The sequence below is a fragment of the Mustela erminea genome, chromosome 4 (genome assembly GCF_009829155.1).
Source record: "Mustela erminea isolate mMusErm1 chromosome 4, mMusErm1.Pri, whole genome shotgun sequence".
Lineage (NCBI taxonomy): Eukaryota > Metazoa > Chordata > Mammalia > Carnivora > Mustelidae > Mustela > Mustela erminea.
In genome coordinates, this window is record NC_045617.1 from 24045043 (window position 1) to 24069160 (window position 24118).

Sequence of the window (24118 nt, forward strand, 5' to 3'; positions counted from 1 at the left end):
CAGAGTTTATACTATATTTTCTGAAGCTTGCCCTATTTTTCAAAAATTGGTGATTGTCTCTGTTGTTTTCTATAAAACTAGTTTTACAAAACAGCAGAGATCTTTATACAAGCTCATAATGGATGCCAAATACTTTATCTAAAGATGCTAATAATTTCCGTCATGATAATTTAGGTCTATGTATCTTAACTTGAATCCTCCACACCTTAAGAATGCCTCTTGAGCTGATGCTCGAGCCCTCACTGAGAAAGAGGCTATGCTAATCTGTCCTTGATGAGGCTGCATTGATTATCTGAGATGTGGAAAATTCATAATAACCACTTCACTTAGTGCTTATAGGAAGCTTTATTATTACTAATATTCCTTAACTTACTAATTTCTAAAATATATAGCTTCTCACTGCTTATAACATTATGCTCCCAATTCCTACAAAAGTGTAAAAGAGGAATTTTACTAGAGTTACTTTATTTTAAATCAGAAAGTTAGGGCTCTTTAATAATGAATCCATTTAAAATCCTATTGTATAAATGACCTCCTTTGTGCTTTATAATACCACTCTTAATGATCATTGAAAAAATTTTGATGGTACTGCATTAATGTGGTACTTAACAAGATGACCAGTCTATATTAGCTTTTGGTTTAATTTTCAAATTAATTTAAATAAAAAGGAATGGTTGTCAGTAAAGGAGAAGAGATTAAGTTCTTTTGTTCAGAGGAAGCTTCCTTTATAAATGATTTTTTTCATTTGTTTTTATTTTCCATAATTATCCTATAAATTACTTTTTTATAAAGAAATTATTTCAGTTACATACCGTGTAGAGAAGAAATTGCCACTGCTCTCTCACATTCATGTTCTTTATACTGGCTGGTTGTAAGAGTACAGGGACCCACTCCTCTGTCCACATACTGTGTGTCAGTTGCCATGACATGGGTCATTAACATGGGTGTGCAATTGCTATGAATGAAATTGTATTCCCACTACTCCCTGCAAAATGTCAGCTACAAAACCAGAAAACCTGTTTAATCATTTCGGCCAAATACTAATATTCTGCATATTTGTAGTTGTGTTTGTCTTTATATATTATGTACTGCCCCTTGCGTGAAAGGATTCAAGGCTACTTTGTGGTGACATTAAACCAGGATTAAGAGGGGTTTATGTTATCTTTTTTTTTTTTTTTTAAAGAATTTAGTGTGTGAACTCTTCGAAAGCTGACAGATGGAGTAACATTTTCCAATAGTAAAGAAAAGGTGATGTAAGGAAGAGACTATTTAACTGAAAGTATGTTTGGTATTTCAGTGCCTTGCTAACTTGATGTATGATCTTCAGTGTATTACTTTATTGTTCTGAAAGGGACTCACATTTCTGAGAAGATAAAGATGGGCAGAATGCAGAGAAGAGTTCAGGGAGGGAAAGACTCTAGGAATAGGTTCATCAGGGGTCCCCATGCATACCTGGCACACACCAAGCCCTGCGCTGGGGCATAAGCGGGTGAATAGGATGAATTCCAGCTCAGCTTCTGGAGGCAGAAGCTGATTTTTGTGATTACTCTACCCAGAGAGGATGTCTTTTTCTAATTTGCACAAAGGAGTTTTAATGTGCTGGTTGCTGCTCTCCTGCTCACCAAGTTTAAGGCTCATGTCAGTTGCCAATACTGATCAGTTGGTAGTGACTGTTGGAATCCCTGTGTCGGGTAAGATATCTATAGGTAATGGAGGGAGGAGAAGTGGCATATAGTTATTGATTCCCAGGATTGAACTTTAGTGGTTTAGAATATAGATGGGAGGGGCGCCTGGCTGGCTCAGCTGGAAGAGCCTGCAACTCTTGATCTCAGGGTGGTGAGTTTGAGCCCCACTTTGGTTGTAGGGATTGTTTAAAAATAAAATCTTTGAAAAAAGAATATAAATGTGAATATTTTATTAATTTCACAGTGTTTGGAAATGCAGGCTCAGGAATCAGACAGAATAGGAATTCCAGGTTTTTCACTTAACAACTTTGTGACCATAGGCAACTTCCTTAATGCTCTAAGCCTCTGTTCCTCATTTAGAGAATGGGGATGATGATCATGCCTGCCTCTTAATATTATGAGAGCATGTGCATATGTCACAGTGTGTCATAGCCTAGTGTCTCCTGTAGGGGAGGGAAAAAGAAAACCTCTTTTCTCTACCTGCTGTAGGTTCTCTGGCTGGAACTCTAAATTAGACTGACCAAAAACAGATTGAGAGAAACAAACAAGTTTATTAACATGTCCCACTGATGGGAGTGACAGACGGGAGTAATCCAGAGGGATGGCTAGAATTTGGGCCTACCTATCATCTTAGGCCAATCAAAAGTAAAGGGGTTTGGGACTTCTGGGTGGAGGAGGCAAGTTATGGGAAGGTGACCCAGGAAAAGTAGGGTAAACCAGGGTTGTTTAGTCAGGTCGGTTGTGCAGGTTAAGTTAGAGCCTTTCCGTTGGTTAGAGCTGTTGGAGTCCACTTCCTTTCACCGTGAAGGAGACATTTTTACAAATGGAAATTTCCTTTACAAATGTAAAATTTGGGGGCGTCTGGGTGGCTCAGTGAGGTAAGCCTCTTTGCCTTCTGCTTGGGACATGATCTAGGGGTCCTGGGATCGAGCCCCACATCGGGCTCTCTGCTCAGCAGGAAGCCTGCATCCCCCACCACCCCCCCGCCTGCCTCTCTGTCTACTTGTGATCTCTCTCTGTCAAATAAATAAATAAAATCTTTAAAAACATGTAAATTTATCTTAGGAAACATAATGGTGTTCCCCTGATTTAGAGCTTTTTTCCTGCTTCTGTTGGTTCCCAGTGGTTGATACCCCAGGGGCACCTGGGTGGCTCATTCGCTTAAGCAGCCGACTCTTGATTTTGTTCCAGGTCATGATGTCAGGGTCGTGAGACTGGTCCTGAGTCCAGCGTGGAGTCTTCTTGAGACTCTCTCCTCTACCTCTGTCCCCTGCCCCCATCCCCACACTTGCTTTCTCTCTCTCAGAAAGTCTATATGCATATTTTGAGGGGGCCATATTCTAGTACCTTTCACTACCTACTCTTTCTATCTCTTATCCATTGAATTCTTTCTGTTTGCACTGCCACATTTCTCCCAGATAATTGTAAGAGCTTCCTATCCTGTCTCTCCACTCCCAGTTGGGAGAGATCTTATTAGACAGCCCTGAGTGGGTATAATACACAGCCATCAGTTGAAATTAAGGACAAGAGTAGAGTGGAGTAGGGGCGCCTGGGTGGCTCAGTGAAAGCCTCTGCCTTCAGATCGGGTCATGATCCCAGGGTCCTGGGATCAAGCCCCGCATCAGGCTCTCTGCTCAGTAGAGAGCCTGCTTCCCTTCTTCTCTCTCTAACTGCCTCACTGCCTACTTGTGATCTCTGTCTTTCAAATAAATAAACTCTTTTAAAAAAAAAAAAAAAGTAGAGTGGAGTAGGTACTAAGGCATAGAAAATATTTGGAACTTCCTTGTGGAATAATTGGTAGGGTGTCTACAAGGATTGTTTTGTGGCCCTGAGATTAGCATTGGAATTGAGTTAGAATTTTCTCTAAGAGTGTGCTGCAAACAGAATTGGGAGTAGAGAAAGTACCTGGAGGTTGTCCAGGATTAGAGATGTTTCTGAGTATGTGGAATGTAATGAGGACAAGGACTCCAGAAGAGTGAGACTGAAATGGCTGACCCCAAGTTTCAGGATATGAAGCCAGGCACTTGCACCTACGTCCTAGATAAATAGAAAGCAAGAGGACTGAACTTGAGCTAATGTTAAGCAAGACTATCAAGTTGCAGAGGAATAGCATTTATTTCAGATTCTAAAAAAACATGTAAAATAATTCTGTTTTATTTCCAGACTTTATTTAAAGCCCCTTTATCAGTATTTTAGGCCAGATTCTTACCAGTTTGTTTCTCTGGTCTCACAACTCAATAGATTTAAAGGAGCAAACTGAAAAAGGTTAGATGCAATAGAAGTGAAGATGGAAGAGACACAGAACTATTAAATTTGACACAAAAAAGGATCAAAAAGCATATGAATTTAGGTTAAATTAGTGTAGGATAAACAGTCTGATGTCCAAACAGCACTAAGAGAACCCTTATTAAGTGAACATTTGATAGCTGATGTTCAAGATTAAGACTACAGCATATGAGGGGCACGTGGGTGGCTCAGTGGGTTGGGTCACTGCCTTCGGCTTAGGTTGCGATCTCAGGGTCCTGGGATCGAGCCCTGCATCAGGCTCTCTGCTCAGTGGGGAGCCTGCTTCCTCTCTCTCTCTACCTACTTATGATCTCCCTCTCTGTCAAATAAATAAAAATAAAATCTTAAAAAAAAAAGACTACCGCATATGAAAAATCAATTTAAATTTTATTTGGTGTATTGTTTTCATAAACAGGGTATGCGATTATTTTAAGGTTTTTGTGAAAATGGTTATGATATTAAAAAAAACCTTTTAGAAACTAAAAGGGGTAATTAAGCTTCATGTATTTGAAAAATTCTCCCTTTTTAAAAAAAAAAGTGATTTATTTATTTGAGAGAGAGACAGTGAGAGAGAGAGCATGAGAGAGAAGGAGGTCAGAGGGAGAAGCAGACTCCCCATGGAGCTGGGAGCCCGATGTGGGACTGGATCCTGGGACTCCGGGATCATGACCTGAGCCGACGGCAGTTGTTTAAGCAACTGAGTCACCCAGGCACCCTGAAAAATTCTCTTCTGTGCAGTACACAATGCTTGTTTGAATAAAGAATTACTATAATTTGAAACAGAAGATGATTGCTTGAAAGATAAATGACATTTTATAATTTTTGCTGGAGCTACATTAACATACGTTTCTGTTTTTTTGACAGATTGTTTAACGAACAAAAGTGAAGAATTATCAAATAGCACACAATACTTCCTCAGTCTATTTAATCAAACCTTGACCTGCTTTGAGCATAACCTCCAGGTATTTTTTGTATGATACTTGAAATTAAAACGCTGCCTTGTACAAATGCTTAATGAATAATTCAACAATTTTTTTTTTTTTAGCAATAGCTGTTGATATTTACCTATACACACAATGTAGAAGAGTAAGTGGACCTGAATTTTTGCTAAGTTCTTAATATTACTAGCCTTTAGGAAAATCATCAAAACTTTAGTTTTCTTATTTGTAAGGTGGGAACAGTAAAATCTATCCTGCCTACCTTCAAGTATTTCATAGCGAGAATCCGATGAGATACTGAGTATGAACACAGTAACTCAGGCATATGATTGTTTAATTAAAGACACAATGTTGTTCTGACAGGAATTTACCTTGGCTTTGTTTATGCAATAAGGTATTATGTAACGCAGCTTATGATTCTGTCTATAGGCAGCTAATTCTTTTCCTTAGTATTTGCTTGACTGTATTTTACCTGCTTTAAAAGGCGCTGCTTAGTAAGGTAACTGAATTATAATATAAAAGGTAGCCTTTAAGAAACCTACCCTTGGGGTGCCTGGCTGGGTTGGTAGAGCATGTGACTCTTGATCTTGGGAATGTGAATTCAAGCCCCATGTTGGTTGTAAAGATTACTTAAAAAAATAGAATCTTAAAAAAAAAAAAGAAACCTCTTTCTGGTTTTTGTTTTCTCCACCTCTGACCCTTGAATGTTGGTCTTGGAACTTTCCTGGTGATTTCTAGGGGTGAGATTGGAACTCTCATAAAATCCTAGATTTGGAATTTGCTTAGCAAATAAGTAATCCCTGCAAATAGATGTAAAAATGTTTAGTATAAGATATATATGATTTCCTCTTTAATCAATGTGATGACACAGGATTAGGAATTTCCCTGAGAATAAGAACTATTAGATAAGCAGGTCCCAAGATGTGTTCTGCAAGGTGTTAATACATGGCCACAAGAAAAGGTTCAGTGTTCTGATAAGGTTGGGAAATGCTTTACTACAGGACTTTAGAACTTTAGGGGACTAATGTACATTGTAAAACTCCAAATGGTAATTTTTATATACAAGTCTATTTGACCAGTTCCTCTTTGGTTGTAAGTGTTCTGATGGATGTTTTAGGGAAATTAACATTTTTCCTGGGATGTTAGTTGCAAATATTTTCTCCTAGTTTATTGTTTATTTTTTCATTCTGCTTTTCTTTTTGTTATGAGGAAAGTTTTAATTTTTATATGGTCAGTTTTATAAAAAAATGTTAATAGCTTGCACACTTGGTGTCACATTAGAAGGTTTTCCCCACTTTGTGATTATTTTTAAAATTTCTCCTGTGATTTTTTTTTAAAAGATTTTATTTATTTATTTATTTATTTATTTATTTGAGAGAGACAGTGATAGTGACAGAGAACAGGATCAGGGAGGAGAGGAAGAAGCAGGCTTCCTGCTGAGCAGGGAGCCCTCAGCAGGGCCCTGAGACCATGACCTAAGCTTTTACCTACTGAGCCACCCGGGCACCCTCTCTTTTGATTTCTTTCACTAATTTAATGGTTTCATTTTCAGCATTTAAAAATCTTTTCTCTATCTGAAATATATTTTGGTGTACGATGTCAGGTGTAGCTCCAAGCCTTTTTTCCTGATGAAATGAATCATAGAACCAAGTTAAAAAAAATTCAATCATTTTAAGATTTTATTACAATTACATTACATTTAGATCCATCATTCAGAAATAATTGACATGTTTACGTTACTGAGCTCTCCTGTTTAGGAATATGGTATGTTATCTTTTTATTGCTGTAAAATAGAATATAAGACTTACAGTTCAGTGGCATTAAGTATATTCATGTTGTTGTGCAACTATCACCAGCATCCATCTCCAGAAGTTTTTCAAACTCAGGCTCTGTATCCATTAAGCAGTGATTCCGCATGTCCTCCTCCTCCAGCCCCCAGCAACCACCATTTTTCCCTACTTTTTAAATGTCCTCTAACACAGTCTTACTGATTTATTTAGTTTCGTATAGGTTTTATTTCCAACGCTTATTCCAAGGTATTCTATTGCTTTGGGTGCCCTTGTGAATGACATCTTTTCTTCTCCCGCCACAGATTTTCACGGGTTACTTTCTTTTAAAATGTTTTATTTTGAAATAATTTTAGATTTACAGAAAAGTTGCATAGGTAACGCAGAGAATTCCTGTATATTGCTGACCCAGTTTCCCCAGATGTTAGCCTATGGTACCATGGTCTGTTTGTCAAAACAAAGAAATCAACATTGGTACAGAGCTGTTAGCTAAATGCCAGACTTTATTCTGATTTTCCCACTTTTCCCACTAATGTCCTTTTTCTGTTTAAGGATCCATTCCAGGATAACAAGTAACTGGTCACTCTTTAAAATTTCTATCGTATATGTAGCTACATTCCCTTTCTTATTCCAAATGCTATTTTTTTGTAAGCTCTTTCTTCCTTTGAGTTTTCTTTAGGTTTAAGGGTACGTTCGTTTTTATTGATCTTTCCAAAAACTTGTGTTTGGTTTTATTTATTATTTCCTGAGTGGTTTTTTTCCCCCTTAATGTGTTTGTTTATTCTTTTGCATTTATTAATTCCTCCTGGAATCTTTCAGTTAATTTTGTCTTTTTTTTTTTTAAGATTTTATTTATTTATTTGACAGGCAGAGATCACAAGTAGGCAGTGAGGCAGGCAGAGAGAGAGGGGGAAGCAGGCTCCCTGCTGAGCAGAGACCCCCCCCCACCATGCGGGGCTCCATACCAGGACTCTAGAATCATGACTTGAGCCGATGGCAGAGGCTTTAACCCACTGAGCCACCCAAGCACCCCTAATTTTGTCTTTTTTCTAGTTCTTTGAGTTGACTGGTTAATTTTGTTCCAGCTTTTCTTCCTCAACAATAAAATAATTTTTAGGTTGTAAAGTTTATAAGTTTGGCCTTTCTGAAAATAGATTCTGATATAAAGGGATTACATTGCATTTATTTCTAAATTTCTGATTTTAATTTTGATTTGTTCTTTGACTTAAGAATTCTTTGGAAGATTGTTTTTTAATAGGAGTGATTTCTTTTATTTGCATTAGTACATCTCAAGTTTTATTGAAATTGTGACCAGTAAATGTAGCCTATCTACATTTTGGAATTTATTGAGATATCTTTGTGATTTAATAATTATTAAAAATGTTTTAAAAAGATTTATTTATTTTAGAGAGCACAAGCAGGAGGGGCAGAGGGAGAGGGAGAGAGAATAGCAGACTCCACACTGAGGGCAGAGTCTGATGTGGGGCTTGATCCCAGTGCCCTGAGATCAGGACCTGAGCCGGGACCAGAAGCTGGATGCTTAACCAACTAAGCTTCCCAGGCACCCCTGAAGGTTTCATTATGTAAGCATGATTGGTTAACTGGTGATTAACTTCGTCTCTAGCTCCTCTTCCCTCCTTAGAGGTCAGAGGTAGGGCTGAAAGTTCCAAAATCCAATCATGCTTTCTGGTGAACAGCCTGCATCCCGAAGCTGTAAGGGGACCCCCACCCACCAGCCATCTGATTAGCATACAGAGACACTCTTTTTATCTGCATACTCCAAAGGTTTTTAGGAGCTGTGTGCCAGGAACCAGGACAAAGACCAAATATCTGTTTCCCATTATTACCATACTTAGCCTCCTAGGGTCTGTGACAATTTTTCAGTCTTCCCTGTTTCTCGTGACTGATAATTTTGAGGAATACTGGTCAAATATTTTATAGAATGTCCCTCAATTTGAGTTTGTCTAATGTTTTTCCCCTGGCTACACTGGGACTGTGGGTTTTGGGGAAGAGCACTGCAGAAGTGAAGTGTCCTTCTCGCCACATCCTGTCACAGATACACACTGATGACCTGGTTTGTCCCCGACGGTGTTATCCTCATCACCTGGACAGGGTAGTGCTTGCAGGTCTCTTCAATGAAAAGTTACCTTTTTCTTCCTCTTTCCATAATCTATTCTTTGAACCAAGTTACGAAGTAGCAGGAATGGGGGTGGAGAAATTAAGCTTTAAGTCTTGGAGGGGGGAGCATTTTACTTAAATTATTTAGCAATCTTTCTGTAAGGAGGATTTTCCACTTCTTCCACATTTATTTATTTATATCAATATGGGCTCAGGGACATTTATTTCATACATTGGGTTGTAATTAATTTTTTTTAAATTTTTTATTTTTTATAAACATGTATTTTTATCCCCAGGGGTACAGGTCTGTGAATCAGCACTCACCAAAGCACATACCCTCCCCAATGTCCATAACCCCACCCCCGCTTCTTCCAACCCCCCTCCCCCCAGCAACCCTCAGTTTGTTTTGTAAGATTAAGAGTCCCTCATGGTTTGTCTCCCTCCCAATCCCATCTTGTTTCATTGATTCTTCTCCTACCCACTTAAGCCCCCATGTTGCATCACCACTTCCTCATATCAGGGAGATCATATGATAGTTGTCTTTCTCTGCTTGACTTATTTCGCTAAGCCTGATACGCTCTAGTTCCATCCATGTTGTCGCAAATGGCAAGATTTCATTTCTTTTGATGGCTGCATAGTATTCCATTGTGTATATATATCACATCTTCTTGATCCATTCATCTGTTGATGGACATCTAGGTTCTTTCCATAGTTTGGCTATTGTGGACATTGCTACTATAAACATTCGGGTGCACGTGCCCCTTTGGATCACTATGTTTGTATCTTTAGGGTAAATACCCAGTAGTGCAATTGCTGGGTCATAGGGCAGTTCTATTTTCAACATTTTGAGGAACCTACATGCTGTTTTCCAAAGTGGCTGCACCAGCTTGCATTCCCACCAACAGTGTAGGAGGGTTCCCCTTTCTCCGCATCCTCGCCAGCATCTGTCATTTCCTGACTTGTTGATTTTAGCCATTCTGACTGGTGTGAGGTGATATCTCATTGTGGTTTTGATTTGTATTTCCCTGATGCCGAGTGATATGGAGCACTTTTTCATGTGTCTGTTGGCCATCTGGATGTCGTCTTTGCAGAAATGTCTGTTCATGTCCTCTGCCCATTTCTTGATTGGATTATTTGTTCTTTGGGTGTTGAGTTTGCTAAGTTCTTTATAGATTTTGGACACTAGTCCTTTATCTGATATGTCATTTGCAAATATCTTCTCCCATTCTGTCAGTTGTCTTTTGATTTTGTTAACTGTTTCCTTTGCTGTGCAAAAGCTTTTGATCTTGATGAAATCCCAGTAGTTCATTTTTGCCCTTGCTTCCCTTGCCTTTGGCGATGTTCCTAGGAAGATGTTGCTGCGGCTGAGGTCGAAGAGGTTGCTGCCTGTGTTCTCCTCAAGGATTTTGATGGATTCCTTTCTCACATTGAGGTCCTTCTTCCATTTTGAGTCTATTTTTGTGTGTGGTGTAAGGAAATGATCCAATTTCATTTTTCTGCATGTGGCTGTCCAATTTTCCCAACACCATTTATTGAAGAGGCTGTCTTTTTTCCATTGGACATTCTTTCCTGCTTTGTCGAAGGTTGTAATTAATTTTTAAAAGTTTTTCTCCTGAGGCGCTTGGTTGGCTTCGGTCAGTTAAGTGGCTGCCTTCGTCTCAGGTCATGATCCCAGAGTCCTGGGATCAAGTCCCAAGTGGGGCTCCCTGCTCAGCAGCGAGCCTGCCTCTCCTTCTTCCTCTGCCTCCTGTTCCCCTTGCTTGTGCTCTCTCTCTTTTTTTCTGTGTCAAATAAATAAATAAATAAAATCTTTTAAAAAATAAATAAAAGTTCCCTCCTATTTATTGAATGAATTCTTTTCCACTGAGGCATTGGCTCTGCTGCCTAGTAATCTATTTTCCCTTTGAATAATTTTATTTGCTTGTTTCTTTTAAAATTTATTTTATTTTGTTTTCTTTTTCTATCTATTATTAGGCGTGTCTTACTTTCTTATGTGCTTATGTGGTAACGTAATAGGATGTTTGTACCAGATTGGGAGGGCTGGAAGAAATCTCTCTCTCTCTCTCCATGTAGAGTTTGGTTTCTGTAGCTTGGCTTTCAAAAGTTCCCTCAAGCAGGCTCTATGCACTCACTTTAACAAACATTTATTGGGCACTGATTACGTGCCAGGAGGCAGTGTTTTGGGCACTGAGGATAGAGCAGTAACCAAGACAGGCAAGATTTCTGTTTGTATGAACTATGTCCTAGTATGGGTAAGATTAATAACAAAGAAATGAGGTAATTAAAGTAATGAGTCCCGGAAAAGGAGTGTAGTGTACTACATTAGGTGGGCAGGGAGTACCTCTCCAAGCAGGTGAATTTTGAGATGATCTAAGTAAGATAGAGTCAGCCACAGGAACAATGTTTTCCTTAGAAGCAAGGATAAAGGCCTTGGGGAAGAGAATAAGCTTGGATGTGCCAGGAATAGGAAGAGCACAGTGGGCATATGTGAATGTGATATGGGGAGATAGGCAGAGGCCAAATCATGTAGAGCTGTGCAGAACAAAGGAAGAAATATGGATTGAGTTTTAAGCACAATGGGAAGCCATTTAAATCAGGAATGTGACATGATATGAATTGCATGTTAATACAGCATTCTGGCTGCCCTGTGGAGAAACTCAGTTGAACCTAGGCAAGAATGGAAAGAAGAAACCTAATTAAGAGGCTGTCACAGGAGAGAGATGGTGTGGACTGGGGTACTGGCTGCAGTGTTGGAGACACGTAGATCAGGATATATTTGGGAAGTGTATCTAAGAGGACTTGCTGGTAGATTGGGTAATTCCTGAGAATGGTGGAGGCTGATGGAAAAGGAAGAAGAACCAGGGATCTCCTGGGCTTTTGGCTCTGAGTAGCTGAGAGGGTGATGGAGCCTCAGGAAAGACTGGTTGTAAGGGATTGGGATTCTGTCTTGAACAAGTTAAGGTGGAATAGCTATTAAGTATCTAAGTCGAAATATTGAATAGTATTATAAATGAAATTGGAGCACAGGGGGGACGTGTGAGCTGGAGATAGAGATTTGAGAATCGTCAGATCAGGTACAGATGACATTTAAAGCCGTGAGACTGGGTGTGAGTGAGTGAAGCTATGATGATACAAAGAAGCCCCAAAGACTGAGTTCTGGGGATATTAAAGGTAGTGTGTGTGTGTGTGTGTGTGTGTGTGTGTGTGTAAGGGAACTAGCTAAAGAGACAGTGGTGCACTGGGACGCAGGGGTGTGAGAGCACCTGGCTCCGGGGGTCCCAAGCACACCAGGTTTGGCCACTCATTGCTGACTAAATCCAAAGGCAGAGAAATGAATGGTGATGGTGTTGAAACCAGAAAGGAATTTCCGTGAGGTCTACACTGGGAAGTGGGGCGGGGGTGGGGAATGGGGGGTGGGATAGCCTCTGAAAGACTGTCACGTAAGTGCCTGCCTAAACTCCTTCCAGGTTTATATAAGGAAAATGTGGGGCAAAGGTGGGCGGATACCTGCAGGGAGTCTTTGAAGGTCAAACGGATCATTTTCATGGAATCATTTGGGGGGGGCGTCTTACAGGCTAGGGCAGTTCTTGAAGCTTCAGGGGGTACTGTTGGCTCCCATTAGGGGATGCTCTGCCCTTAGGGTCTTCCACTTGAGTCAAGAGATCAATAGCAAAGAAAAACCCTACTAAAAAGTTTGAGTCAGAAGGGAAGTAACGAAGTCCTCTTTCAAGGGTAGCAATAAAACTGGTGATATGGGCTGTGGCAGTGGGTCCAAGCTCAGTGACTGGGCTGGGATGTGGGTTTATTCCAAACCAGATCCATTTGGGGTAGTTAAGTGTTTGTAGATGGCTTCTCTGGAAACCTGTACTGTCTTGGTGGCTGTGGAAAGACTTTTTTGTGGATGGATTTGCTGGCAAGTTAGGGCTACTGTGCTCGCCTGTTGCATCTCTAGAGGACAGTGAGTGGGCGTAGAGGATCAAGGTTCACAAGGGACTGGTTCTGGTGAGTCCCTCTGGGGCAGGTATTGTAGCTTGTCTTACAGTATCACCTTCCTGTGAGGAGACTTGCATATCACCTCTTTCTATTTTAGGTGTTACTCAAGTGCCTGGATTTACCTTTCTTAAGGCACTGGGCTCTGTCATCCACTTCCCAGAATGCTACTTCCTCATTCCTTTCAAGCACTGCAAAGCTTTTTATCGTTAGGCTCTGCCCTCGTTTATTCAGTCAGTCCCCTTGTTGATGGAGATTTTTATCTGGTTTAGTATTTTACGATTACAAACTTGTCTTTTTTTCCATATAACTTGGAGTATTCCTCTGACTTTAACTGTCTGGTAGATTCCTAGAAGTGAAATTATTCTGTCAAAAGATATGTGCGTTTTACATTTTCATATCAGTGGCTAAATTACATTCCCCCTTCAAGGTTCTGTGCTCTATATTTGACCTAACACATTTAGCTAAATGCACCATGGTTCTGTGAAAAGCTTTTCTTGTGGCAAAACTAAGGCGACTGATTCTCTGTCAGATAGATGGTGAGGGTAGCATTGTGGGGGCTACATCAGTTTAATTCCTTTAATTTTTCTTCTTTTCTTTCATTCCAGCATTTTCCTTTAGGCTCTAAGGTAAAGAATAAGGGGAAGAGAAAGCAGGAATGTGAACTGACTGGTTAGCAAACTTGTTCTTGAAAAGACAAATGTCGGTACGGGAAGTAGAAAAGGTTGAGATTCAGTAATATAATATCTTATATGTTATATCCACTACCTTCATGTCAGGTTATATAATTCTTTGGCATTAGTCCCTTTTTGTTGACTAGAGAGGCCTGGATTACAAGCCTGGGGATGGGAGAGTGGAGTGGGGATGTAGTTTTGGTGCATTTTCCTTCCCCATTAATAAAGTCCCGTCTGTTTCAGTAAGGCAGACTTCAGTGTTAAGTCAGCTCCGGCAAGGACGTATTTTATTTATTCTGTGAGAGTAAGCTAGATAATGACCAGATGATTTAGGAAATTTTTGGTATTTAGGCATTAGTAATTTGGCATCTGAGCTGTTCTCTGTTACCAGTGGCTAGTACAGTGGTTTTCTTTCTCCCTTCTTTCCTTTCTTCTTTCCTTCTTTTTCTTTTTTTTTTTTTTAAGGTTTTATTTATTTATTTGACAGAGATCACAAGTAGGCAGAGAGGCAGGCAGAGAGAGGGGGGAAGCAGGCTCCCTGCTGAGCAGAGAGCCTGACGCGGGGCTCGATCCCAGGACCCTGGGATCATGACCTGAGCCGAAGGCAGAGGCTTAACCCACTGAGCCACCCACCTTCTTTCCTTCTTTTAGGTTTTATTTATTTTAGAGAGAAAGGAAGATAACATGAGTGGGAGGACAAGAGGGAGAGAGAAAATCTCAAGCAGACCTCACACTGAGCGTGAAGCCTCCTGCAGGGCTTGATCCCAGGACCCTGTGATCATGACCTGAGTCAAAGCCAAGAGTCAGATGCTTAACTGACTGTGCCACCCAGGCGCCCCTGGTTTTTGCTATATGTTTGCCTTTCATACCAGGTCTCTAGTCCTTGAGATCTATAATACAGGTAGTGGTAGCAATATATTATAGATGATAAAACTGAGGCTCAACAGTGATTTACTAATCTGTCTAGCATCATAGCTCCATACTTCAATGTGCTATATTTTTCCTGTACTTGTACTCTAGGAGGCCAAATAGCTTATGTTAAAGAGATGTAATGTATATTATATGTGCCTTTGATGTTTTAGGGGAGCATTCACAGTCTTCAGCAGTTAAGGAATTATTCAGAAGTTTGCAAAAACTGTCGTGAAGCATACAAAACTCTGAGTAGTTTGTACAACGAAATGCAGAAAATGAATGAACTTGAGAATAAGGCTGAATCTGGAACACATTTATGCATTGATGTGGAAGATGCAGTAAGTAATTCACTTCTGATATGATGTGTATTTTGTGGTGGTTTTGATTGTGCCTTCAGTATCATTATTCCCTTTAGAGGTATGTTGGAATCTGTATATGCTGTCTTCAACTAGGAATTACTGGTTATAAGTAGTAATATTTTAGAATATCCTGATCTGTCAAACTAAAATGGACACTAATCAAGTACTTCATAAATGAGTTGAGAATTTGGTATATTTGGTCTTTCAAGGGTTTTTTTGTTTTTTGTTATTTATTTATTTATTTTTTTTGGTCTTTCAAGTTTGATATGTTTCATTTTCAGAGGCATTGGTGTTATAAGTTTACATTTCAGTTTCTTGTGCACTTGTTGCTGATTAAAGAAGTCTTTGTTTGCTATCATTGTGTTTCTGCAACCATTTATACCCCACTGCTTTTATTTTTCATTATCATCTGAAAATTTTAATTTGTTTTCTTATTTATAGCCTGTCACCCCTCACTAAAAAATTAGCCACGTGAGGACAAGGACCTCATGTCCTTTTTTGTTTGCTATTCAGTATTTAGCCCAGTGCCTAGCATGTAGTGGGCCTATTGGTAATGTGTATTGTTTGGTCAAGAAGAGTTTTTTCCTCCATGGTATAGGCTGCCTTCACATGGGGCACCACTAGATGGCGTTCCTGCCTTTTTATGGGACTATGGTGCCTGAGTTTTGAGGCATCCAAGGAAAGAGAAATTACTGGCTCAAAGAGAGCTTAAGGTCCAAATTGATAAACTTAATGGTTGAGAATGATGAATGTGAAACAGCTCAGAGTGAACTATAGTCCATCAATAATATTCAAGATGGTAAAAAGCACTTAATATCAAACTTGAAATGGGTGCACCATGGGGATTTTTGTTTTTTTTTACTGCTCTAATGTCTGGATTAGTACCTGGCTTCCAATAGGCGCTCTATAAATACTAAATGTATGTTTTAAGAATAATAGTCTATTTCATAATTTTTAAAATAAAAATGAATATTGATTCTCTGACATAAGTTGGTTTACACAGGACATCAACATGACCCCCTGTTTTAGAACATCCTTCTTATAATAAGCAGAACTTAGCAGTAAACATACAAAGTACCAATTGCAAATTGAATCTCAGACAAAATTCAGGCAAGAACGTTATTAAATTTATTTTCAACATTAAATTTGAGAGTTTCCATATATCACTTAGCATGTTCAACAGAAACCATGGGCTCAGTGAAAATGAAGTATTGCTGACCCTAAATGTCAGTTTTTACTGTATGCGGCTAACTAAGATATTATCTAATACAGTTTCCATGACTCATTAGATATTATGTACTTAAATTGCTTGCCATATGAATCTTTCATAATATCTTGGCTAATATGCTAAACATTTCATAGATACCATCTCTTGAAGAGCAGCTATATTTAGTTGTTATTTTTCTTTCAAGTCTAAAAATAATGCGGCAAGCTCAGTGAGATTATATGTAACATAAGAAAAAAGGTTTTTGTTTTTTATTTTTTGTAAGCCTTCCCCCCTAGTTTTATTGAGGTATAATTGACAAATATAATTGTAATATATTTAAAGTGTACAGTGTGATAATTTGTTATACACACATTGTGAAAGGGTTTGCACAGTCGAGTTAACACACCCATCACCTCACATAATTACCCTTTTCAGTCTTTTTTAATGAATGAAGCATGGTCTAACCATATTCGTATTGTTACAGATTCTCTGTTTGCGATCTGTGAAGGTTGGCATTCTTTGGATGGTGCTGTGAATTTAGAATATGAAATTTCTATATGGATATAAACTTACATAGTGACTGTGAACTTACATAATGACTGAACTTCCCTGGCAGAAGAAATTGTCTTCAACTATCAATAGATTTTTTTAGGGATATATATTTAAATTCTGGATGCCTGTTATGTTATTAGTAAAACAATTATATGAATTAAAGACAAATTAAATGTAAAATAAAATAATTTTTTTGTTACTGTTCCAGATGAATATTACCCGAAAACTTTGGAGTCGAACTTTCAATTGTTCAGTCCCTTGCAGTGACACAGTGCCTGTCATCGCTGTTTCTGTGTTTATTCTCTTTCTACCTGTTGTCTTTTACCTCAGTAGCTTTCTTCATTCAGAGCAAAAGAAACGCAAACTCATTCTACGTAAGTTCCTTTTTACAACTGTTTATTTATTTAGCTAACACCTGTATTTTAAACACTTAGGCCTGTTTTAGAAATGATGTATATGCTCTGTAAACTCAAACTGTATTAAGCTAAAAAAGCTCTTTACTTCAAATTTTAGTTACACTTACTAATAGAAGAGATATGTAAGGAGTTTATAATTACAGATAATTAAAGTCAACAGTACAGGATCTTTCAGATGTTTTAATTGAGAAAGCATGGAATAAAGCTGGTAGCAACAGAAGAATAGCAACAAAGGTTTTGCAGACTTAAAATGGCCATAGTAGGGAGATAGACAGCTGTTAGGCCCATTGAAGCCATTGCAGAGCCACCTAGAAAGCCGTCTAAAAAGGCATGTAGAAACTATGGTGAAAACACAGATGATTTATGAACAAATTAGAATCCTAGTTGCAAGATCAATACTTGAAATACAGCATGTGCTCAACACATACTCCCCATAAAATAGGGCAGAGCAGAAAAAGCACTAACTAGAAAATCCCATCTAGCTGAAGAAGAGTGGCTTCTAAGGTCATGGTTTCTCATTTATTATCAGGATGAAGATATGGGCTTATCCCTTAGTAATTTTAATCTTAATTTTATTTATTTTTTATTTTTTAAAAGATTATTTATTTGTTTATTTGACAGACAGAGATCACAAGCAGACAGAGAGGCAGGCAGAGAGAGAGGAAGGGAAGCAGGCTCCCTGCTGAGCAGAGAGCCCGACTTGGGGCTCGATCCCAGGACCCTGGGATCATGATCTGAGCCAAAGGCAGAGGCTTTAACCCACTGAGCCACCCAGGTGCCCCAGTAATTTTAATTTTTTAAATAGAGAATACCTTTTGTAGAAAAATGTTAGGCTTTTTTTCTCTTAAAAATTATTCTAGTCTAGGAGCCTAAGAAATAAAAATTCTTTCCCTTATAAATTTTTCTTTTTTTCTATTTCTTTCTTTCTCTTTCTCTCGTACTCCTTCTTTCCTTCCTTTCTTTCTTTCTTCCTCCCTTCCTCCCAGCTTCCCCTGTTTTAGAGAGTGGGCGTGAGCAGGGGTAGGGACAGAGGGAGAGAGAACCTCAAGCAGACTGCACTGAGCATGGAGATCCTGAGATCATGGCCTTAGCTGGAATCAAGAGTTGGGATCCCTAACTGACTGAGCCACCCAGGCACCCCTCCCTCCCAATAAATTTCTGTCTTGCCTTCCTTAGTTCTTCATAGTTTATTTAACCTCACTTCTAATATATCTAACTAAAAAAAAAGGTTACTTTCAGATCAGGTTTTTTTAAAAGATTTTATTTATTTATTAGAGAGAGAGAGAGATTACAAGTAGGCAGAGAGCTAGGCAGAGAGAGAGGAGGAAGCAGGCTCCCTGCTGGCAGAGAGCCCAATGTGGGGCTCGATCCCAGGACCCTGAGATCATGACCTGAGCCGAAGGCAGAGGTTTAACCCACTGAGCCACCCAGGCGCCCCACTTACAAATCAGTTTTAACTGAATTTGTAATGTTTTGTCTCCTTGAGAAGCTAGCTAATAGAGGGAAGAATCTTTAATATGAGGGTATTTAGTAAAGCTTTTCAAAGATCACTAGCAATCTGTAATATAGGTTAATAACTCAGTCCTAAAAGCACTTATTTAGAATAATGACAAAGTGTTGCAGGGAACTCACTGTTGAAAAACTTTATTTTTCGGGACTTGGTGTACTTTCAAAGTTTAGCATCTTATCTATTTTGCAAATAATTTAACTCTGTGGAAGATATTTACTGCTTCTGATCAGGGTTTTTGTATGTTTGTTTTCTAAAGCACTACTATCCATCTGTTTGTACAAGCCACAAACCTTGTTATCCTTAATTTCCTAATTCTTTTCTTTTTTTATTTCCCTCTTCCCATATTCTCTTTCCCACGCCTTTTCACTACCATCAACAAGTACCAATAGCCCTACTTCCAAAAATGTTTCTTAAATTATCTTTTCTGTACCTCCATGATAATACCCTGCCCCAAGTCATCCCATCTCGTAACCACCCATGCAGGAGTCCCCTAACTGGTATCCCTGCTTCCATTTTTTTGATCCACTACAAACCATTCATCGTATAGTGGCTAGAATAATTTTTTTTAAAAGATTTTATTTATTTATTTGACAGAGATCACAAGTAGGCAGAGAGGCAGGCAGAGAGAGAGAGAGGAAGGGAAGCAGGCTCCCTGGCGAGCAGAGAGCCCGATGCGGGACTCCATCCCAGGACCCTGAGATCATGACCTGAGCTGAAGGCAGTGGCTTAACCCACTGAGCCACCCAGGCGCCCTAGAGTAATTTTTTAAACACAAATCGTACTATGCTTTTCTCCCACTTAAAACCCTTCATATGTTTCTGTTGCATCTAGAATAACATTGAAACTTAACTTCTAACTGTGTGACCTGGTCTCCCATCTCCTTTCTAAACTCACTGTATCCACTTCTCTCTTTGCTCCTGATGCTCTATGTAGGTAGGCTGGCCTTCTTTCTGCTCCTCTCAAACATCGGACTCATTGACACTGCCTGCTTCCCAAAGCTTTTGTACTGGCCCTCTCTACTTCCCTTGACTGACTCCTTGACATCCAGGTCTTAGGTCCGCGATTACTTACTTAAAGTTACGTTTTATGACCCTATAAGAATACATCCTTCTTTTAATTCTCCTATATCTATAATCTTTCTTTAATGATACTTAATTACTTTTTTGAATGAACTTTTTCATTTATTTTCTACCTTATTTGTTTGTTCATTTATTTTCTACTTAGTTTATCCCTTACAGTTGACTCAATTGTAAGCTCCATCAGAATAAGGATTTTGTTTATCTTGTTCATCACTGTATCACCAGCATCTAGAAAGTACCAGGCCTATAGTAGGTGCCCAAAAATATTCGTCAAGGGCCACCTGGGTGGCTTAGTGGATTAAAGCCTCTGCCTTCGGCTCAGGTCATGATCCCAGGATCCTGGGATTAGTTCTGGGATGGAGCCCTGCATCAGACTCTCTGCTCAGCAGGGAGCCTGCTTCCTCCTCTCTCTCTGCCTGCCTCTCTGCCTACTTGTGATCTCTGTCAAATAAATAAATAAAATCTTAAAAAAAAATTCATTGAATAAAAGAACATTGTATTGAATGATAGTATTTCCTAGAATGTGTTCCTTAAAATACTAATTCTGTGAATTCCTTTTTATGATCTTTATAATGTACCTGAATATAAATTAAAGGCTCTAAGATTACATTCCCCAAACTTGACAGTAGAACTTTTGCATAACACCAATTAATGTTTCCTGGAAGCATTGTTTATGAAGGTATACAGTGTGGTTGGAATAAGACTAGGAGAATAAGACTAACTCTGCATTTGGGATGTTGGAACTCATCATTAGATGATGATCTCTTGGGTAGAACTGGTTTTTTTTGTTTGTTTGTTTATTTTGTTTTGTTTTTAGTATCCCCTGGGGTAGAATTTTGAAGGATGTAGGGATTTATCAGAGAATAAGGAAACAAAGAAGTTGGAGATCTATGCACTCATTGATATTGCCACCTGGTTCGTTTAATAAATTTGGTACTTAGTAGGAAGCTAGATTACTTCTAGTGGTTTTAAACAGCATAACAATAATAAAAATAAAGCCCTCTTAATTTAGTTTGCCTTCCAAATCCACAGAAGGCTTAAGAGTAGACTCCTAGCTTGGACTGTTTTTTAGGTTCAGTTGCCCTTTCGTTTAGCCTGAAACAATACACTGGTCCGGAACGTTACGTTGTCATCTTGCGCTCAGAGTGAAAACCAGCAGAGACTGTGATGGAAACTAAAACACTGGTTTTCACCCTTGAGCGCATGTCAGAATTGTCTGCAGAGCTTTAAAGCAGAACAAAAAAGTTGGTGCCTGGGTCCCATTGCAGACCTTCTAACTCACAACCTCCACTCTCATGTTGAAAAACCTCTAAAGTGGAGAGATTCCTCCTTATGCCAAGTAAGATACTTTTACTCGAGCACGGTTGTTTTTCATTCCTGGAACATGAGAAACATCGATGTTTAACTCTCAGCATGAGTATTACCAAGTGAAAGAGCATGATTTTCTTTACTAACCCTAATGACTCAGTCCCATTGGCATTGTAATCAAAATGGATTGTATATATTTTATTAACAGCCATATATATATTTGTGTGCCTGTGTCTGTGTGTGTAATATGACTCACTTTTCTTTGTAAGCCATTTAAATTTTTTTCTACTTTGACAGTTTTTTTGACATTACAGAATTATTTTAAGAGAAATCTAGATTTGAATTTCTAACTTCGACTTTAAATATGTCATTATATTGTTGTACCTTATAGCACTTCCATTTTTTTAAGTAGAGTACTCTTAGCTGCATTACATATTTGAGATTATAATATTCAGGATGATATAAATTATGTCTGTTTTATTTGGTACTGCTTCTAACAAAGGCATATATGGCTTCAAGCAGAGTTATGTTTTTTGAGGTTGGTGGAAGAAAATAGGCTTAGGCTTTGATTCTTAGAAAATTGATTCTATTTTCTATTGAAAATCATCTATTCTGATTCAAATATAGAGTTAATAAGTGAATACTATAGTTTACACAAAAATAATTAATAATTATGTTTGGATAATTTATGCTTAAAATATAATACTTCTGATTTATCTAGCCAAACGTCTCAAGTCCAGTACCAGCTTTGCAAACATTCAAGAAAATTCAAACTGAAATCTACAAAACGGAGAATTGACATCATGTTCCGTAGATGAATGGTGGAAGATACAGCTTGGTCCAAAAGAAGATAAACTGATTTTGACAAGTCAAGTTCCTAAGAAATGCAAGAACTGCGGATTTATTTTTAAATAAGAATTTTCCATTTTTCTTTCCTTTTCCATCCCCTTTTTAAGGGTTTGGGTATTTTTAATATCCAGGCCTAGCAATGTCATCTGTTTTAAAGTGTATTTGTTATAATAACATAAGGTGCAAGAACAATCTTCATTTTATTTTGTAGGCATATTATTACTCTTTGAGACTTCTGGTATCTCCTTATTAATGTAGTACTTCAGTAGCAGAGTTTTTGAAAACTAACATTTAAAAATTAATCAGTTATAACAAAGACTTTGGAAAAAGAAATATACTTGCCAAAAGTAGCCGGTCCAAAGATCAAATTCACCATTGCAGTATTATTTTTACATATATATTTAATATCATATATATTATAAATAATACGTGACTCAATCTCTAGTTTCCTTAAAGTCACTTTTGAAACCACTAATTATAAACCTCCCTAGCAATTTTTAGAAGCAGGAAGGCACATTACATTTATCTTTGTAAAAAGATATATGGTAACTGGTTTCTTACTTAACTTTTATAGATAGTATTTTGCACCTTATTTTTGTCTTTATTTCATAAGTAATTTGAAATCACTGGACTGCTGTATTATATTCAGGGCAAGATGGATTCTTTTTCTACCAGGGATTTGCATTGTGAATTACATGAAGCTATTTGGCAATTTATAATTTATTACTACTTTAAGTCAAACGTAGCATTATCACAATATATTTAAGTTGTGGTTTTTTAAAAAAATCAAGTTTCTCTTGGGTTATATGAAGATTTTTGGAGGGGAAAGAAAAGAGGGGTAAAAAAAACTTAAGGCTCAGAAAATAGATAGGGAAGGACCTGAGGGGACACGCACCATAAGACTGTTGAATGGTTCATGTTGAGGGCATGAGTTAAGATGAGAGTCTGATACAGAAAGCATTTAGGATAAGATGTTTATTTTTTTTCTAAGTTATTTAAACAGATAAATGTGACATGATGGAAATGAAGTCAGATGTTTCACTGTCCGAAAGCAAATTCTATTTTGGAATGTTTAAATCAAACTTTCTTTTAAAAAAAGCTTCATTTCAGAATTGGGCATCACTTTTTTCCTCAGGTTTTTAGTGCTAGGTATTTCATTTGTTAATTCCTTCTTGCTTTCTTGATGAGAATAGGCTTTGTTTTAAACGTTGGGAGAATGAAGTCTGCTCTATATAGAAGTAAGAGTTAGGTTGAATAGTAGAAGAATTTTAATCCCTTTGTATACTATAACTGCTCTATAGTGAGGTAAGAAAGTTTTGAATTTTTTTTCATGTTTACTGTGTATGCAGAGTGAGTAAGACTCATCTTTGGATATATAACATATCCAGAAGCTGTTACAGGTTTTCTAGTCTGCTGTGATCCACTTAAAATGTGCTGGGGTTTATTCCACTGTCACTGTTCACGCTGCTGATACTAATAGCACTGTCTTGATTTGAAGCATAGAGTTGAGGGCCATTGAAAGCAATCTTTCATTAATGCAGATAAAACCAGTTTACATATGCAGAGTTACAAACTGGCATATTTGAATCTGTAAGTAGTGACTCTTTGATCACCTTTCAATGTTATGTGTTTCTAAAAACCATTGCTTTTGGATATGGTTGCTAATAAGCACTTTAGAAAAGAAAAAACAACCTTTACTATTTTTCTGGTCGAGTCGTTGGTCATTAGAAGTAGCATCAGCAATAGATTTCAAAAGTAAGTATTAAGCATTACACTAAAGTGTGTAGATACTTCATTTTTAGGTGATACTGAAAAATTCTTTGCATAGTTTCAAATTCTGAGACACATAGCTTATGTGTGTGCGTAAGATAATCTTTAGCTTTTTGACACTTTGAAATAAAGGAAGTAATTTAAGGAAATTGCAGTGCCATATTTGTTTTTTTAATGTTTTTTGTTTTGTTTTTTTTTGAGAGAGAAACAGAGCAAGGGAGTTGGGAGGGGAAGAGAAGGGAGGAGGGAGAGAATCCTAAGCAGGTTCCACACTCAGCATGGAGCCCAATGCAAGGCGTGATCTCACAACCCTGTGATCGTGATCTCAGCCAAAAAATCAAGATTCAGATGCTTAACTCATTGACCCACCCAGGCGTTCCAAGCCATATTTGATTTTTAAATGCATTTTTAAAACTTCAGATGTAGTTGAACATCACATTTCAGTTTTTCAGGCATTGAGTTTAAGTGCCTACTTTAAAAGTACCATCTAGGGGCGCCTGGGTGGCTCAGTGGGTTAAAGCCTCTGCCTTCGGCTCAGGTCATGATTCCAGGGTCCTGGGATCGAGCCCTGCATCAGGCTCTCTGCTCACCAGGGAGCCTGCTTCCCCCTCTGCCTGCTTCTCTGCCTACTTGTGATCTCTGTCTGTCAAATAAATAAAATCTTAAAAGTACCATCTA

General features: G+C 38.2%; 1 protein-coding gene across 1 annotated transcript in view; it reads left to right on the plus strand.

The window, feature by feature from the left end:
- OSTM1 (osteoclastogenesis associated transmembrane protein 1) overlaps window positions 1–23589 on the plus strand; it is a 36082-nt gene extending 12493 nt beyond the window's left edge. The window contains exons 3-6 of the mRNA XM_032338885.1: window positions 4836–4933; window positions 14561–14728; window positions 16717–16882; window positions 21543–23589. Of these exons, the coding sequence (XP_032194776.1) occupies window positions 4836–4933; window positions 14561–14728; window positions 16717–16882; window positions 21543–21598 (488 nt within the window). The 3' untranslated portion in view covers window positions 21599–23589. The remainder of the gene's footprint in view (window positions 1–4835; window positions 4934–14560; window positions 14729–16716; window positions 16883–21542) is intronic.
- The last annotated feature ends 529 nt before the right edge of the window (window positions 23590–24118 follow it).